The sequence below is a fragment of the Antennarius striatus genome, chromosome 4 (genome assembly GCF_040054535.1).
Source record: "Antennarius striatus isolate MH-2024 chromosome 4, ASM4005453v1, whole genome shotgun sequence".
NCBI classification, from domain to species: Eukaryota; Metazoa; Chordata; class Actinopteri; order Lophiiformes; family Antennariidae; genus Antennarius; species Antennarius striatus.
The window spans coordinates 9,105,261-9,125,215 of NC_090779.1; the positions used below are offsets into that span (position 1 = coordinate 9,105,261).

General features: G+C 39.6%; 1 protein-coding gene across 1 annotated transcript; it reads left to right on the forward strand.

Annotated features, from left to right (window-relative positions):
- The first annotated feature begins 1,870 nt into the window (after positions 1 to 1,870).
- On the forward strand, positions 1,871 to 19,056 carry c4h15orf39 (chromosome 4 C15orf39 homolog). The gene is made up of 4 exons (XM_068312210.1): positions 1,871 to 2,072; positions 8,821 to 12,094; positions 12,872 to 12,906; positions 17,423 to 19,056. The coding sequence occupies exons 2-4, from the start codon at positions 8,863 to 8,865 to the stop codon at positions 17,426 to 17,428; spliced, it is 3,273 nt and encodes a 1,090-aa protein (XP_068168311.1). The 5' UTR covers positions 1,871 to 2,072; positions 8,821 to 8,862; the 3' UTR covers positions 17,429 to 19,056.
- Positions 19,057 to 19,955: the final 899 nt, after the last annotated feature.

Here is a 19,955-nt window from a genome sequence, read left to right on the forward strand (position 1 = left end):
ATAATGCATCCTGAGAGATCCCATGCTCTCGTTCCTGTGTCACCACAACTCACCTTATTGACTGTCAGGGGATTTAAAACCTCAAGCAGCTCATGAATCCCCTCTTGAGTTTGTGACATGTTGTGCTTGATGCATTTATTACATTTTTTTCAACTTGATATTCATATTTTGCAAGATGGGTGTTTCATTTTTGGTTCAGAGAGATCTATTTTCTACTTTTGATTAATATTGTGTATTGTTCACTAGTAAATATTATTGCATTTCTCTAAGGATTATCTGAAGGCTGTAACTCCTTTATTTCCACAATATGAACCCTTTCAACTGAAAATTTTGTACATGGTGATAGCCCCAGGTAAAGAACGGCCTAACTTACGAAAATTTGTTTATCTTAAAAAATGGCTCCAGATATCTGTTAAATATTTGCCAATCATTACTACGCACCCATGTTTATTAGATTTTGAACAGAAGTCTCTCAGAGGAAAGTATTTTCAACATTGCTGCAAATGATGTCAAGAAATAAAAAGCTGCAGATATGTTCAAGGAAAGGAGAATTCAAATTCATGTAATTTTCACCATGAGTTGAAAACAATTGAACAAATGTGGTTTTATATGTATGTGTGCATCTTTTCCACATACGATGTTGGACGTTTCCTGTTGCTGCGAGCATATAGCACACTGTTAACCCCTCGATAATTTATGTTGATTAGCTGTAAACTGTGATGCCATGGTAACTGGAAATAGGGGAGATGCAAAAGCACGCCATGGGGAAAAGTCCCTGCTGTCTCTCCTCAGTCACCCCCCTGATGAGTGGCTCTTTACCTGGGGGACCTCAGGGACTGATGGAGGAGACCAACTTGTCTAGACTAAACTGTGACAGGCCCGTGGGACGCACAAATTAAACTCCAGCTCACAGGTGAGGAGGGACTGATATGATGCAAGTGCAACGAGAAATGAAATCATCTAGAGCTTAAGTCGAGCAAGTGGAAGAATTTAGGTTCACATTAATGTTAGATTTTCTACGTTTCATCATAGCACCTCTTAAAGATCACAATCTTGACTTTTCTATTAAAATTAGGCAGGACGTAACACACAGGCTTGCCTGAGGTAATGACTGACCTAATTTTAACTCTGGCAAAGTAAAGTCAACCATTAACTCAGTTAAGGGGAGTTCATGACATGCTGATCTTGTGACAGTGTCATCATTCACAGTAGGGTTCACTTGTGAGATATATTTTGTACTCTACATGTACTGTTATTCTGTAAAAACACAGAATCTCTTTTGATTCATATTGTCTTTATGCTCCTGTGACTTGACCAAACTGAACCTGCTGTGGCAGTAAAAGACTCGCTCATTGTGTTTTAAATATGCTTCCCCAGGATATCAATGAATCCAATCTTGCTATGCAGATATCAATAGGGAGGTTGTTCCAAATCCACTGGCTTCATCGTGTCGGAATTGACAAAACTGTCCACTTTGTTTTAGAAGGTCAGGGGTTCTCAGACTTTGTTTTATTGTACAGTAGTGAATTTAGGAGTCCCCAGAGGGAGCGGATTAATGGTGATTTCAAGTTGATGACTTGTTTTTGGATCTCTGCTGGGACGAGAGAGGAATAGGGAGGAATCAGGCAAAATTAATAGATTAATAGCACAATTCCAAAGTTTACTTGAGGAGGAGGTGTCAGAAGCCCCCTTGGGAGTCGCACTCCAGAATACAGCCAGTACAAGTGAGAAGGTGGAGGAAAGGAGGCAGACTGACACGCCGAAAACAGACGTGGATCGACGGAGGGTGTGACTCCGCCTATTGATCAAAGACCATCCTCCTCCCTTTTGTCTTTTCCTCGGTTTGTTAACCTCTGCTGGCTGCTAGAGCCGCGTGGACTTTACGCGGGACGCGTCGCGCGTTTTTTTTTGGCAGGAACTTTATTTAATTTTGGTGGGAATCTTGTCGCATCCGGGTTGACAAACGAGCAGAGAAGAGCTCTTTCTCTGTTGTTGTTGTTGCTGTTTTTTTTCCAACCATAGAAGTTGTGTTTCATGGAGTCTGTGTGGGAATCATTCACCGCAGCAGCGAGGTAAGGATTCACACTGGAACTGCTCTTCGGTAGATAGTGGAACGGACCGGCACCAGCCGGACGCGTCAACACGTGAGATTCTGTACTGACAGTAGACCAAACTGTGACATCCAGTCCAACCAGTGCGCAGAAAGTATCTGAAACTGTCTTTTCCCCACATTGTGGTTTTTCTTTTAACGTAGCTTTCACAGTCCGGATGGAGATTACGCGCATTGTTTTCTTCATATTTGCGTCTTCTTAGTTTGCACAGACTGCTCTCTTTTCTTTACTGCAAGAAAAGAAAGTGACGCACAGGTGATCAAGTGAACCCTTCATGTAGAAACAGGAATCTATGCGCCTAAATAAGACATTTTCGCAAGCTGGAAAGCAGCGCAGATTCTATCTTCCGTTTTTTGTGTGTGTGTGTGTGTGTGTGTGTGTGTGTGTGTGTGTGTGTGTGTGTGTGTGTGCGTGTGTGTGTGAGCGCGCCAACGTTATTAGTTCCAGCAACTGGCCGGAAAGAGTGTTTTTGTTTTTGCTCTCCCCCCGTGTCATGTGAACTTTACTTGACCTAACAGACCCGGTGGATTCCACTTAGATTGAGTCAGGTTTTAGAGAGACCTCACAGCAGTACAACCCGGGTTCGGGTTCAGTAGTTTGGGCGTGTTGCTTTTATTTATCATCGCAGTTGTTTTAATGATTTGGGAGGGATTCGTCACAAGACACACATCATCTGAGGAGTCTGACACCGCAGAAAGACAAATAATTTGTTGGACACCTGTTTGTCTCACTGTTTTATGTGGGGTGTGGTGATCTCTTTTCACATTGTTAATATCTGAAATACATGCCAGTGTTTCACCAATTATCACTGCTATAGTTAAGTTTTTGCTTTGTTGGTATGTCTGCCCCTCAGCGGAACATTTCAAAGGTGTAATTAACAGATTATTTTGGATAGGTTAGGTATGAAGGACAATGCATTAGATTTTATAGATGGATGGATGGATACTCACTCACTCACTTACTTACTTTATTAACCCCCATAGGGAATTGGGTATATCCCCTGCTCATATATTCACACATTTCTTGAAATGCGCAGATTCCACAGACTGCACAGCAGACATTCATGCACATAAATACGTACCACATAAATAAACACACAAAGAGAAAAACATTGGCACTACAGGACACATAGGTACTACAGTACTGGACAGTCTAAAGACAGAGAGGTGGTGTTGATCTGGATCGTCCTCTGGTTTCCTAATTTAATTGATAATACCTACAAAGTTTGTATAAAAATTACATGATGACATCACCTTGAGATCTACCACACATCACATGTGATTTGGATCCAAGTAATGATCCGGATCTGGTGTTTCAGAATGTTACATATATTTTTGTTGAAAAATTATTAGAGTACTGTAGTATCATTTTGATTCCAAATTCTGGTTATGGGATTTCATGGTGAAGAAATCTTATTTTGAGGGTAAATCAATGATATGAATATTGTTTTTAAAGCAGTGACATAATGAGGAAACGGAACTGCGTTGACAGAGGTTTGAGCTCTCTAAATGCCATTTATACAGTTGTTACGACACAATTTTTGCATTTCGCAAGTCCCTAATTTCCTCTAATGTGTCCAAGACAGCATTGCAGTTTTATCATGTGATTTTAGGTGCAAATAACTTGGAGGAAAAACATCAGGTGACTGTTATCGAGTGTGCAAGAGAGTCAGGAGGAGGCTTGATTGGTAGATGAGTTAAAGAGTGTGTTTATCAAAAAAGTCTACAAGTTGTGCCGGTGTCATACACTTCCTGTCTTTAAAGTGTCTGTGGTTACCGACCCTCAAACTGGCCTTTTTTTTTCTTTTCTCAAATACTATGATAAAGTACTCCACAAATAAAGGGAGTGCATTTCACCTGTTTAGTTTTAAAAAGCTAAACAGGTAAAATAATTATTTCCCATTATTAATGTTGATACTGTCAGGGCCAACAGGACAACTTATGCATACCTCATGAGGGTTGTAAATAATACCTTCCACAATGACTCCGTCATATTTTTCATCATAATAGCGCCTGCTGATCTGAATTTCTGACAACCTCAGTCACAAAAAATGCAGTTTGTCTGAATCCATACACTGATTCCTCCCACTTCATGATGTTCTCCTCCTGTGCTATGTATATGTCAGGCAGGTTAGGTGCAAAATTAGGTGTTGAACAAGTGTAAAAATGATCATAAAAGGCATAAACACAGGCAAAGTGAGGCTTTCACTGTTTATTTTCTGTCTGTTGCTGAAATGTGTCACTTTATTCTATAGTTAGATCCTGAATTTTTTATTGAAAGAATATTAATACCACTTATTTCTTTTTATTCTAACTCATTGTGAAGAATGCCGCTGCTTTTCCTTCTCATATATAATAAACTAAATTCTATATGCAATTTGACTGAATAAACTGATATAGTTGGACACAAAAAATACCACAGTAGCTGTGGACAAGATGACTAATGCTGTCTTGTCTACAAAAAATGAATGGATGGATGGATGGATGAATGGACAGGTGTTTGGTGAATCTGAAGGCACTGTGGCTGACACGTCTTTTTTTTTTTTTAACAATATCACAATAAACCATAAAAGATCCAGCAGACATTATTATTAGAAGAAGTACAGTACACTTTAATGATCCCCGTAGGGAAATTATTATGTTTTCACTCGTGGTTAAGATTAAGATTAACATTAAATTCACTTTATTGATGCCTTTATTGAGGGGAAATTATCTTCTCACTCTTAGTACAGTACATGCATATACAGGTCCTTCTAAAAAAACTAGCATATTGTGATAAAGTTCATTATTTTCTGTAATGTACTGATACATATTAGACTTTCATATATTTTAGATTCATTACACACAACTGAAGTAGTTCTCGCCTTTTATTGTTTTAATATTGATGATTTCGGCAAATAAAGAAAAACCAAAAATCCCCATCTCAAAAAATTAGCATGTTTCCTCCGACCAATAAAAAAAAGTGGTTTTAATACAAAAAAAGTCAACCTTCAAATAATTATGTTCAATTATGCAGTCAATACTTGGTCAGCAATCCTTTTTGCAGAAATGACTGCTTCAATGTGGCGTGGCATGGAGGCAATCAGCTTTGGCACTGCTGAGGTGTTATGGAGGTCCAAGATGCTTCGATAGCGGCCTTAAGCTCATCCACAGTGTTGGGTCTGGTGTCTCTCAACTTCCTCTTCACAATATCCCACAGATTCTCTATGGGGTTCAGGTCAGGAGAGTTGGCAGGTCAATTGAGCACAGTAATACAATGTTCAGTAAACCATTTACCAGTGGTTTTGGCACTGTGAGCAGGTGCCAGGTCGTGATGAAAAATGAAATCTTCATCTCCATAAAGCTTTTCAGCAGATGGAAACATGAAGTGCTCCAAAATCTCCTGATAGCTGCATTGACCCTGCCCTTGATAAAACACACTGGACCAACACCAGCAGCTGGCATGGCACCCCAGACCATCACTGACTATGGGTACTTGACACTGGACTTCGGGAATTTTGGCATTTCCTTCTCCCCAGTCTTCCTCCAGACTCTGGCACCTTGATTGGCATGCAAAATTTGCTTTCATCGGAAAAAGTACTTTGGACCAATGAGCAACAGTTCGGTGCTGCTTCTCTGTAGCCAACGTCAGGCTACAAAAGTGGCTTGACCTGGGGAATGCAGCTCCTGTAGCCCATTTCCTGCACACGCCTGTCTTGGCTTGCACCAGGAGCTAGTATGACTAAGCCACTGTGGCTCAGTGTAAAAAAAATGAGTAAGCCGCAAAAAGCCACATTCTGTGTCCAAGACAGCGGCTTGCTATAATAGCAAGTAAAACTTACAAGTAAACATTGAGTAATACCAAGAATCAAATTTATTAAAGTCAAAGTGTCTAAGTCAGGGTTGGGATGTCTTTTAGTCCAAGTAAAACTTACAAGTAAACTTTGAGTAATATTTTGAATGACTATCTTCACATAGTGAATGCAAGTTTTCAATTGTTTCGGGTTGTAAAACCACGGTTGTAGTAAGGGGGTGTGGAGGGGATACCCCCCACATTTTAACTTTGACTTAGACAACACCATTGGTATTCCATAGTTTACTTTTTTGTTTTTTAAAATTCGATAATATGATTTTTCATTTCAATTTAAAAAGGCATATAAAATAGCGAGCGAGGTGAATACATGCATCGCTGGTTATTCCTGCCGGTCATAGGGATCAAAAGTCTAAGACTAAAAAAAATATTGATAATATCTTTCATTTACCTTCTGATCGGTCTGTCACCACTCCTACTCACTCTCAGCATTCATCATTTGTTGTTCAATTAGAACTTTAACGCAAAATCTACTATAAAACACTCTATTCTCATTTTCTTTCAATCGATCGTCCTCGCCTTGTCGTACACCAATTCACGGGTTTAGCTTGTAAAAAAAGAATCCTGGGTTTTTTAGTGCTGTCAGGCGATTTAAAAAATTAATCTAATTACAGGATTTGTAATTAATCAATCAAATTAATCACATTTTAATCTCATACCTGCTAAAGGCCCCCAAATAAAGAATTTGAATTTTAGGACATTACTAAATTGTAGTGCATGACTAATCAATACAATGCACCAAATAGAGAAGATTTGAAATCCACAAAATTTTAATGGTTAAGTGTGCTTTATAAATTAAATTCAAAAGACAAAAGGCCAAGCACATAAGCACACCACTCAAAAATGCAATAATACAATAATATAGTTAAATAAAATAAAATTCAGAAATAAAATAAGGCTGAGTCTCAAATAGGCACATAAGCAGACTCTCAATCAAAATGAATACTAAAGCTGACTCAATACAGCAATTCAAAATGAATAGTATAACATGCCTCTAAATAAGGCAACTAAATAGCAAGATGCAAACAGGTGCATACTTGGTGATGGTAACTGCGTGTGTAGCCACAGCTGCCCTGGGGCAGACTGACGGAGTCGTCTACAGCGCAGATTGACAGCACAGAATCACTGCGTTTTTGTTGAGAGTCCCGTCTTTGTTCTTTTTATAAATAAAGTTTCCGCCCAAAGGTCCGAGTGGGCTTGCCTCGCTCTCCAGTGTCGCGTTCATCTCTGTTTTCAGTCACCCTGCTTTTGACTGGTGGTGCAGGTATGAAGTGACGTGCCGCTGCAGCCTACGGGTCACTCAATGGGCCAAATTTAAAATGCTTCCGCATTGACTTGCCACTCGCAATTAATTGCATTAATTTTTATAGCGCGTTAATTTGCAGCGTAATTAATTAACCTAATTAACGCATTAAAGTGACAGCCCTAGTTTTTTTTTAATGGGTGAGAGGCGGTCATGACCCGAGTGCATATTTAATGATCGGGTCACTTCGGCTATTTCCGTCGGCATGCAGAAATAGCAGCATGCTATTGTTTTTGCTATTGTATTGTTTTTTATGTAATCACTCGGGGATTTTCGCAAGTCCAAAAACGTAAGTTTTAGACTTTTTTCCTAAAAATAAGAACGCCACTGTGGTTACACAAGCTAAAAACCTTGTAGCCATATGGAATTTTTCTTTGCCTATGGCGAAGTGGCGAATGGCTAGCGCAACACCAGCCTGTGCACGGTGTCTGTGGATGTTTCTACTCCAGACTCAGTCCACTGCTTCTGCAGGTCCCCTAAGGTCTGGAATCGGCCCTTCTCCACAATCCTTCTCAGGGTCCGGTCGCCTCTTCTGGTTGTGCAGCGTTTTCTGCAACACTTTTTCCTTCCCACAGACTTCCCACGGAGGTGCCTTGATACAGCACTCTGGGAACAGTCTATTCAGTCAGAAATTTCTTTGTTTCTTACCCTCTTGATTGAGGGTGTCAATGATGGCCTTCTGGACAGCAGTCAGGTCAGCAGTCTTACCCGTGATTGCGGTTTTGGGTAATGAACCAGGCTGGTAGTTTTTAAAAGCCACAGGAATCTTTTGCAGGTGTTTCGAGTTAATTTGTTGAACCAGATGACTAGGTTAATAACTCGTTTAGAGTACCTTTTCATGATATGCAAATGTTTTGAAATAGGGATTTTTGGTTGTTTTGTTTTTTTTGCCGAAATCATCAATATTAAAACAATAAAAGGCTTGAACACCTTCAGTTGTGTGTAATGAATCTAAAATATATGAAAGTCTAATGTTTATCAGAACATTACAGAAAATAATGAACTTTATCACAATATGCAAATTTTTTGAGAAGGACCTGTATGTGCGTTATTGTTATAATATTTTGACCTTGAATTGAAGACTGTCTCCAATGACACATTGACATCAGCAGCATAACTGGTAATTGTGGACGCTGCACCATGAGAGGTGGTTTGCATATCCCAACCCACCTAAATAGCTCTAGGAAGAAGATTTCTGCATGTGACAATCAGTTTGTATCCCTTCCAGAAGTGTTGAGATTTAAATTATCTGTAAATGTTTCCAAATAGGTAACATTTTTTGTTTCCACCAATGAATTTCGTTTCCACCAATATGTGGACTACGTGTGATGGCCCACGAAATTTGTTATTTTGAGAATATGACCCAACCTAACTGTTCTCTGGAGTTAATGTTCACATTAACTCCATTGTGTGTTCAAAGTATATTGTGCTGTGTCCGGCTGTGCTATTTCAGGCGTGGTTAAAAAGCTGGTTAAAAAGATGGATCCTTTGAACTAATACTTCAAATAAATGAAATAATGAATTCCATTGTCTAATTGTTGGTTTTCTTATTCTTAGGTCTGCAGCCAAATCATTTCACCATCAAAAAAACTTTGCAACATGATGAGCAACCAGATGATGCAAACCCTCATTAACCCAGCATTTCAATCCAAGATGCAATTATTTGATGGGACCATAGCATCTGTGGGACAATCAAAACCAAAAAATATGTCTGATTACCTGGGCAAACAGATGCTGCAGTACAATAGAACCTATTTAACCTATGACACGAGAGGAAAAGACAGAACGCAATTGTCTCCTTCTTATAACAACTTAAAAGCTTCTCTGGTGGATGGTAGATCTCCTGTGAGTCAGCTATCTGGCATGGAGAGAGAAAACCGCCTGATTTACAGGCAAGACGACAGTCCTGAGGAAAGACAGCCTCATTCTTCCTCCCTTCATCATGCCCCAGAAAAGCAGGGCTTTAAGTTGTACAACAAAAGTCCCGCGATCAGCAGCCCTCCAGCTGTTAACCCAGAGGCTGTGGCAAAAAAAAAAAGAGAAGTTGACAGTTCATCTCAATCATCCAATAACTCTATTTACTTAGCCATTCCTAAACCAGTTTATGGACACAACCCCTGCTGTGATAATCTGGGTTGTGTGATAGGACAGCGCTACAGTATGGAACCAGGCTCTCAACGGATACCAAACACCATGTATGAGCATGAGTGGATGAAAGCTGGTGTTCACTACAATGAAAAACCACCCATCCAGACAAACAAAGATGTGCTGCTGCAGCAGAGTGGTTTACAGTTTGAGCCCAGTGTAGACCAAATGAAGAGGATACCTGTAGAAACATACAGCCCAGATAGAGCAAGGACTTTGCCTACTTTGATTGAGCCAAGCTACACCAGTTACCCCTGCCCCCTGACTCCCACACTCTTTGGTTCTTTCACTGAGCAGAGCTCCCGGAATTCCTCCAGAGGCTACCCTAACTTCTACCCCTCCCATCATACATATGAGCATATGACCTCAGAGTTTTATCAGGAACATTCTCCTATGTCCAAATACGGTCATCTAACACAGCACCCAGTGTTTTATTACACCCAGGCAGATGTGGAGGTAGAAAGTAGTACACCCTGTAAAGATGTTGGCAGCAAGCAGAGAGGAGATGTCCCTGTTTTTCTGAACCACACAGTCTCAAACCCTCGAGAGCATTACATGGTGCCTCAGTCACTGCATGGTGAAATCCGTTTGCCATTGGCGAGAGCTGAAGCATTGCAAAATCATCCTTTAAAGCAGGGATTTAGCTATCCATGTTTTGCATATCCCAGAATTAATTTAAATGCAAGCCAAATCAGGCGACCCACGAAAAGGCAACAGACATTGCCGATTTTGAATTCTAAGTACATAAATGTTTCACCATCCAGCCAATGCATAGAACACCCCATAACCTCTGCCACAAACCTACACAAGGACAAACCTAGCAACATTCTGCCTGTTTCTGCACACTGCAACTTACCAGTCCTACATGTAGAGCAAGTCAGTCCTGCCAGACGTCAAAGCCAGCGAGGCCTCTCACCATCCGTCTTACAGATGAAGAGATTTCCCTCCCCCCTTAGCAGCCTTCACATAGAACAGCCTGTTCCCCCATCTCCTGTTTTGAACACTGACAGATATTTGGACTATTCCGCCTCTGAAGCACAGCTTAGGAGTCCAAAACATTCAAAATCATTTCCTGTTTCCCCAACAGCACGGCAAGAAATGTCACCCTGTGTAGACTCAGATCCAGCTTACTTGACTCTATATAAAAATTCAAATGCCCCAAAAAATATTTATTTTCCAGCTTTTGCACCACCTAAAAATCCCTTCGGGCCTACGTCCATTCCTAGCTTCACAGTTCCTAAAGAGTCTCCGAAGAGGAGTCTTTCTCACTCATCACCACCTGTCAAAATAAAAGAAGAGGATAAGGATCTATATGAAGTGGAACTTGTTAAGAAAAGACAAAAGTTGGAAATGGAGAATGCACAAGAAGCAAAGACCACTGATTCTCCTCCCATGCCAGTTATTAACAATGTCTTCAGTCTGGCTCCGTATCATGCATACTTGCAGGCCTCTGCTATGTTACTTGCCAGTAGAATGTGTGAGACAACCTCCCAGTCTTCTGAGCATTGTGAAGTCAAAACCAAGCCAGATGACAAAGACAAAGAGGAAGATCAAGAAGCAGAGGATCCTATTGTCTGTCAAGACTCCAAAGAAATCTGTGCAAATGCTACACTTGAAAAGACAAAAGTAGAAATTGTCACACCAAAAAATATTAAGGTGGAAAAAGAAGATTCATCAGACACATGTGACCCTGCAAAGAGCCCTGTTAGTCTGAAAGCCCACAACAAAGTAGAAATCAAAAAGGAGCCTGATGAGACTTGTTTATCCAATGAAGAGCACATGTTGGTGATAAAAAAATATGAACCTGATGAACTTGAAAGTTTACCATTGTTAACACCTAAACAAGAAAGGTCAGATGAGGTTGAGCTTGAGGAAATGACTGAACGAATGAACTCATCCCCTCAGGGTGATACAAACATGCTGCACGATGAGATGTGCATCATTCAGCCTAAATCCGTCACTCCCCTCAGGCCACCTGAACACAAACTAAATTTCAAAAATATTCCTCCCCAATGTCTTAAACTTTCGGCATACAAACTCTTTCTTCGTCATACAACACATTCCGGCCCCGATCCACCCTTGGAGAAGCCGGATCCACAGCTGACAGCTGAATGTTCACCAAAACAAGATGTTCAAATACCGGTACGCAAGCACTTCTTTGAAATACACCAGTCCCTCCATCAGTTAATATCCAAATCTGTGTCAGCCTCTTCAGAGAATGAGCTAAGAGCCTGGTTGTCTCAGCTGGCACTGACCGATCCAGCTTCCTCATCAACCAAAATTCAGAAAGTGTCCTGTTTGTTGGGTGTAAAAGCCAGAGAGACATGGATCAATGAGGAGATAAAGTCAGCACTCCACATGCTCCTGGAGAGATTGAGAGAGTACATTGCTCAGGAGCGCTGTCCTTTTCCACATGTCATGAGAACACGGACAGTCTTCCTCCCCATGCTGGTAGTGAAGGAGATGATGTTTCCCATGGTTCAAGGCAGCTTCATCGACCAGGTCTTGCAGGAGCACAAAGTGGAGCTGCGACCCACCACTCTGTCTGAAGAGAAGATCCTCATCCAGCTTTGTAAACGAGCGTGTTCCTCCAGGCTCATGAGGCTGATGTCCCTGAAACACCTGCCTGACATCTACTTGGATGTGGTCAATATTTCATATTACACTTGTGTGTGCAGACATCTGGGTAAGTGTATGTTCAGAGTTTGTAAGGTTTTTGTAAATGAAGTAATGCTGGTTTAACATCTTCCTTTTATCCTGTTCCACCTGCTTTCCAAGTAAATCAATCAATCAGTTTTTATTTATAAAGTGCCTAATCACATCAATAGATATTTTGAAGAAGACAAGGAAACCCAATAGAACCTTCCAGAGCAAACATTAGCAACAGCGGCAGGGAAAAACTCCCTCATTGAGGATGAAACTCCGTACAGGACCCAGACTCTGGGTCCTTTCCAGTGTGTAGCTCTGTTTAGGTCATTTTAATTCACTTTCTCTAACAGAAGCTGACAATTCCAGCAGTTGTGTTAAGTATCCCTCAAGGGAGAACTGCTCGATACAACTACTTCTTTGACCAACACTGAAGTAAGCAAGGGTTCAAGAAGCGGACAGTAAACCAATGGATAATGGACATTTGTGTTCAGAGTTCTACATATTCTGGATACCCCTTCTCCCCATAGTACAGGGGGGGAAGGGGTATCCATAAATACCGTATAATGATTTTTCTGCACATAGAGGGTTAATACAGTAATGATACATACATACTAATTCAGCACAGTTTTATTTCTAGACAGTGACAATCTGAGGAGACATGTTAAGAGACCAGACCTCTTATTTGGCCTACAGTTAATATTGTGTATTTGGTATCCCCTCAAACAGTCTGCTAGTAATCCCATTTCTGCATTACTGGCCCTTTTTAGCAGATGAATGAAGTATATTCAATATAAAATTCATTATTTTTTCACAGAATCAGCTTCACCTGATGTCCAAAAGAGATTCCAGGTATATTTTTTGTTGTCCCTCAATTTCACTATTCTTTACTTTTCCTGATTATGAATCAGGAAAGGTATGCTAACCCTTTCAATGACTAATCACAAGAAGTTGCATGATTGCCTTGTACTCGCTGAGGGTGGGTGGAGGCCAGAATGCTAAGCTGTGCTATACTGGGGAAAAAAAACTCCTTCGTTATTCTGTTTGGCAACATGAATGGATGTAAAGGATTATGATGTAGGATGGTTTATCACATTGTAAGAGGTCATCTGAAGTCAAAGTGGCAGGAGGAGGGGGTCGACCGTTCTAAATCTGTACTGTATGAGTACGTATGTGATTTAAATGCCTTAAAGCACCGTAATTTCCGGACTATTGAGTGCACCTGAATATAAGCCACACTACCTAAATTTTAAAAGAAAAAAAACTGTTCATATATATATGCCGCACAGGTATATAAACTGCAAGTGTTGGAAGTGTTGTAAGATGTGTTATTTACACAGAAAGATCTGTAAAAAATTTTAATTGTCACTTTCTTCTGAACACGGTAATAAAATAACCCTTCCATCTCCATCATCCCGCCATCGGTTCATTGATGCCAAGCTAACCAGCAGCAGCTCTATTTCCTACCTCGACACCATGATTGATTGCCTTTAACTTAATATCTGCATCATATGGCTTTCTTTGCATATTTTCAATCATACAGGGTGTGCATGCTGCGAAAAATGTCTGTTCAAAACACAATCAAACAATGTTAGCGCCTTCCCTCGCTGCATTATGTCTTGAATCTGATTCTCGCTCTTGCATTTCGTACCAGACTGCCCCCTAGAGGGGGAAATTACAGTAACAATGTTATGCTACTGTAAAACAAATATTTATAACTGAAAGTGAAAATTGCCATCTTAAACTTGAAAAGTACAGCGTGTTACTTCTAAAAAAGTGCATTTACAGCTTTCCAGTTTGACTGTAATCTTGATTCAGTCCTGGAATTGTTGTAATTATAACATTTAATTTTCATAGATTTATTTCACAATTTGAGGTCTTTTTTCAGTCATACAGATCTTATTGTTTTATGGTTTCAAGTCATATTTTTGATCTCTAGGAATCAGTCAATGCTGGGAATTAAACATAGTGTAGCATTAGCTTAACTTGCTTTATGGTATTTGATAACCTTAATGATTATTGCAAGTGGTTGTAAGACTGCAAGACAGACAACAGGAGCCCGAATTACTTCATGAAGTCATTAACAAGGCAAAGTTTGACCAGGAGCTCATAAAACAGCCTTGGTATTTGGCTTGATGTCTATTTTCATTGAGAAACTTTCACCAAACCTACTGACATAAAAGATTTATGGTCGTCGTTGAACCGGATCTAAAGGTGTCAGTTTAGGTCTCACTGTATTTTGAAATATACATAACACAATATTATAAGGTTTCTAACTTTTATTATAAGAATGAATATGTAACTTTAAAAATTAAGTTACACACAAGCATTTTAACCCTAAGCAGTACAACAATGTAAAAAAAGTGTGACTGTTGAACTCTTCAATCAATGACAGTTTATTGCTGTCATTCAGCAATTAATGCCCAGCTGCTAAATTAGCTTTTTTATTTTTTTACTGCCAGTCACATGAATACAGCGTATAAAATGCATTGAGCAATAATTCTCACTGAAAGACACATATCCAAGGAAGTTCCCTTTTGTTTTCATGTTACTTATGAGTCTTCATACTTCTCAGACAATAACATTAGAGAGAGGGGGGAAAAAAACCATTTGAAACTGTAAACTGCTAATACAAGAAAATATGAAAAACAGAACTTTCAATATCAAAATATATTTGAAGGTGAAAAGCTCAAATAGTGTGAGAGAATTTCAGAACTATCCAAACTGTCAGTTTCACATTTTACTTTTATGACTGAACTTTTTTTTAAAATAACGTTTTAAAAAATTTATGAATGCAAAATGTGTCCAATGGGAATTTACACCAAAGACTGAACAGTAGTGCTATGAGAGGATATGTGCCAACAGAGGCCATGAAAAGATAGAATCCAACCTTTTATCTCCCAGTATTCACTGTCCAGTATGTATTGAGTATATATTGAGTTAATAAGTAATGTGAACTGGCATGTCACCTACTGCACCAATGTTCATTTGTGTGTTTTTAATTTCATTGGATAGAGGTCCCAAGCAAAATATATTATGATCAGGCACACCTGTGTTGCATTATGGGTGTTATTTAATCTTCCACATACTCTTACAAGGGGAGAGTTCCTCCTGTCCGTTTCCTGGATTTGATCACATCAGCTTCTCCGAGTTTGTTTCATTTGCAAATGAATCCTACACTATATAGATCAGAGGTCTCTGCAAATGAGATCCCACAGCCCATATTTACAGTATAAGCAGAGTTTCACATACCGTATGGAGGAGGGGAATGTTGTATGACCTCCCTCATGCTCAGAGCATCTTGGTGCTGAACAGTCAGCAGCTTCCCAATAATGACTCACGAGCCTCTTGGCTGTCAGCATGTCCTTCCACCTGATGTGATGTATAATTTTTTGATTAAATTTATATTTTATTTTTATTTTTTAATGGAAAATTGGAGTAAAAATTATGAGTAAGAAAAATCTCAATCTGACATCTCAAGATTCAGATGACAGTCGACTTGACTTTTTCCGCTGATGAGCCTTGCAGGTCACGTTTCTGTTGCAGCCTATCCCGGTTGGCTACGAGAGAAATGTGAGGTACACCCTGGATCAGATGCCAGTTTTTTCTGAGCTCATCAAATATTTAGGATTTAATTCAGCAGACTAATAAATAAAACTGACCTGTCTCAGAACCACAGTTGACTCTATGTTCCAAAAATACTCGTTATACTTCCACTGCATCTAGTGTCAGGTATATTCTTATATTCCTTAGAATAAGATTGTGAACCTTCGTTTTACAGCAAGTGTCATCGTATTCTTTATCTGTACTGAACAAGCAGTCTTTTTTCAACGGTTATTTTCCATTTTTTTCGCAAATCCGTCTAAACAGGAATTTTCCGCCGACAGACTTTATAATTTTCTGAATTCTTATTTGGCTCTTGAAAACATTTTCTGCTTTTATGAACATTATTTTACTGCTTTATATTCAGTTTGTGCAGCCCGTCTTCATTTGCCCTGTAAAAACTTAAGCAGGTTATCAAACATTGCATTAGTTCATTAGTGTAACAAAGATGAGGAGAGGATATATAAAAAAACAAAACACTTTAACATAAGATTGCACACATCTCCTACAATATGAACAATTGGTCATGATGTTTTTGGAATTTAGAAAAAAAAAATTTAGGAAATTGAAATATTGAATATCACCAGACATTCATATTCATGAAATTAGTTTTTTTATACTTGGGGTCCTTCAGCAGCTATTATTGTATTTGGCAGGCATTTTCTAAACAGAACTGGGATTAATTGAATTTCATTTTACTGCTTATATTATTAACCTGAGAGGACCCACGGTGACACCGGTGTCACGCGCTTTGAATGTCCGTGTGTCTTCGTTAGAAAGCTTTATGTCTGATTTTAACTCATTAAGTCCCTAAGCGATATATACTCAACATCCTGGCATCATGACCATGTGACAGTCATGTGTCTGTAACAGAAAGTGATCTCTCCAAAATAATAATAAAACTTATAACAATAAAACGTATTCTTCTGACAAAAAATTCAGAAATGTGTTCTATATGGTCCACTTGGTCTGGTATAACCCAGACCAAGGGTTCTGGGTTCTCTAGGGTTAAGAGGTAACGTGGTTCGAGAACACTTGACTTTGGAATCTAACCATTGCTTTTCTATTCATCTCCCTCATCCAACTGCTGCTTTATCCCTGATTGTTTCTCTGCAGCAGCTGACTTTTTTCTCAGCCTTCATGTTTACACTCTCAGCCTTCAGTTCTCTCTGCTCAAAGGGTGTTTCATGGTGGAAGATCACGCTGTCCAAATTACATGTCTGCTGATATTAGAATACTTTCTCATTGTTCCTCTGTGTGTGAACTAAGGACGTGCAGGATCCTGCTTTTGCTAGCCTGTGCTGCAGAAATTATCTTTTCAATGTCTAAATTAGTTTTAATGAAGAATAAGAAGACACTTTAATAAGTCCCTTGGGGAAATTATCTTTTCACTCTTATATATATATAAATTTTAAACACACACACGGGGCCTTTATGCATGCAATGAATACACAGTGGGAGGCAGAGTGATGGGCAGCTCCGTCATTATGCGCCCCAAATTAGCAGGATGTAGGGGAGCGGTGTCTTGCTCAAGGGCACCTCAGCAGTGCTCAGGAGGTGAGCTGTCACCTTCCACTGCTAGCTCACCGTCCAAATATTTTGACCCACCTGGGTCTCGAACCAGCGTGTTCCGTTCCCAGTCCAAGACCTAGTGGACTGAGCTTTCTGTCAAGTTTATATTTTACCAGCGACCCTAGTTTTATGTTTGGTTTTGTTTTTTCATTTATATGGATGTCTTTTAACTGCTGTATTTTCTGTGTTGCAGGATTAGATGTGGTTGATCTTTCACCCAAAGTAAAAGATGACTATTGTGAGGTGACAATCAGCACGAGTCCTGCATTGTATGACATCACTGCTTCACTAGCCTTACCGGAAAACCATGCACTGAGACACATTGAGGACCAGGGAGCACAATGCAATTTGAAAATGAACAGAAAGAAAAGTAGGGTAAAGAGCAGTTCAAGGCGCATGTTTCTGGATGATAGTTTGTCAGATGAGGAAAAAACAGAGGATGCTGTAAGTGTAGGTGTGCTGAATGCATTCAGAAACAAAAACCTGCATGTCCATCAGTCTGAAGAAACTGAGATTCCACTCAGCACAACTTCTGACAATTCATGGACATGCCCTTTAACCTTAGATGAGCTTTCTCCTCTTCCCAATGACCCAGAAACAGAACCATCCGGTCTGTGGCCTGTTAGTCAGTCTGCAGGATCAACCAAACCTGCGGGTGGATCCAACAGTTGTTCGGGCATGATTCTCAAACTGAGGAGGATGTTTAGCGAAGGTTTGGGCAGAAAAAAGGCCCACTATCAAAAAATCTCAGGTTCAAAGACATGTGTTGACCCACCCCTTTCACAGACTGATAATGAGGAGGGAAAAGTCAGCAGCAAGCGGGGCCGTCACAGGAGGACACCAGTTGCAAATCACAGGTGGCAGAGAACAGGAAGTTTCTCCCACACTGTAAGGTCCCTCAGCGGCTCTTCAAAAAGAAAACAGAAATCGCTTTTAAAGATTAAATACTGTCCCTACTTGGCTGCATGTCACAGCGCTGAGCGCAGGAGGCGCTGGGTATTGCGCTCGGCTGTCCAAAGAGCTCAGAGAGCTTTGAGGCTGTATTTCCCAGACCTGGTCGGCAAGAGGATTCACCACCTGTACGAAGAAGACGATAAATCTGAAGTGTGGTACAGTGGGGAAGTGCTGCGTGTCCATGAGGCCCACTCCAACCCTCTTAAGACTGTCTATGAGGTCCGGTATGACAGCGAGCCAGAGTGGAAGTATTACCTGGAACTGCTGATTGACTATGAAAAAGGCTGGCTAAAGATTGAAGACTAGCGGCCCCAAGTAAATGACTGTGTGCCCTGTTTTGTCACATCAGAGGGCAGTGACTTTTTTTAATCACTTCAGCTGTTTTGTAATGACGTCAAGTAAACATTGTGGGTTCGACTTGTTGAAGTGCACATTTTTTATTTTTTAAGCTTGTATCTTTTCATTTTTTACAGTTTATTTGCATATTGAATTGGTTTTGTCAGAACATGTCAACAGGCTAGGCTCATTAAAAAAGGATATTAAAAACATGAGATTTTATAGCCTTTAACTGTAAATAACTCAAGTTTGGTATATATATTTTCTGTCATATTTGTAATGTGTCACTGAAAAATTGGTTTGTTTTTTTGATATAACATTTAAGATATTTTTGAAGGGTTTTACTGTTAAACAGTGCAAGCCAAATGTATACAGGTTTGCAGTCAAGTGCCAGTTTTTATTTTGTAGAGATTTTTACCCAGAACGTGGTTGGTGTTTTATTGTGTGTAACTGAGGGTTGGACAAAGCATTACTGTAGTTCTGTACCAAGCTGCTCCAGAGGTGATTGTCTTCAATAAATGTTTGTTCAGATCTCTCCATCTTCTAAACACTGCTTTTTCCTCCGTAGTGAGTCAAGGGGAGCTGCAGCCTATCCCAGCTGTCTCCATTTATCTATTTTTATTCACTTACCAGAGTTTAATGGGATTTCTTCATATAAAAGCTACATTTTCCTATTGATAAATCTTTGAAACTCATAATTACCAGTTAGATCTCAAACCATCAGGACAATAAATTCATAATGTAATGCAGTCTGTTCAGTTGTTTTAACTCTTTAGCTTGTCCAGCTATCACTGGACACAGTCTTCTTCAGGACATGGTTGAAAAAACTTCAGAAATTTAATTTCTGCTGCCAGAACAAACGGCATCTTTTATCAAACAACCACCCATGCAAGAACAATGTTTGCAACATTTTGCACTTTAATATTTTCTCCAAAACAGACAACTAATTTCTCCCACATTTTTACACTAAGAGGAAATAAAACACTTTTGATAGCATAAAGAAGATATGTAGAAAAGTATTATTAAAAGTTTTTGGGATGTCTCAATTTAATGTGAGAAGCTGCTTGTGTTATTTCAAACTTTAGGTTGAAATGTTCAAGAGCTACTGTCAGACAATGAAAACAGTGAGTCTTGGACATCAGAATAGTCTAATATTCACAGCACTAGCTGGTATGTTACCTGCACAACAACTGAAGAGAAAATAGCCCCTCTTGTTATCTAGCCAACTTGTATCATCATTGGTCTGGTAAAATTGAAAGTATCATACAAACAACCAGATCTTCATCACACAATCTGAAAGTTAAAGTGGTACATAAAGCCTAACATTTTATCCTAACTTGAAAGTTAATGTAAGTTCCCAAATTGACACCACACAGTTCTGGAAGACACAGCTCTGCAAAGGTCTTTAGTATATTACAACGCAAAATACAGCGCAG

Excerpts from the sequence above, each read along its gene's own strand:
- c4h15orf39 (XM_068312210.1), top strand. The coding sequence starts at position 8,863 with ATGATGAGCAACCAGATGATGCAAACCCTCATTAACCCAGCATTTCAA. Across the intron at positions 12,095-12,871 it reads TTGTGTGTGCAGACATCTGG|AATCAGCTTCACCTGATGTC; the intron begins GTAAGTGTATGT and ends ATTTTTTCACAG.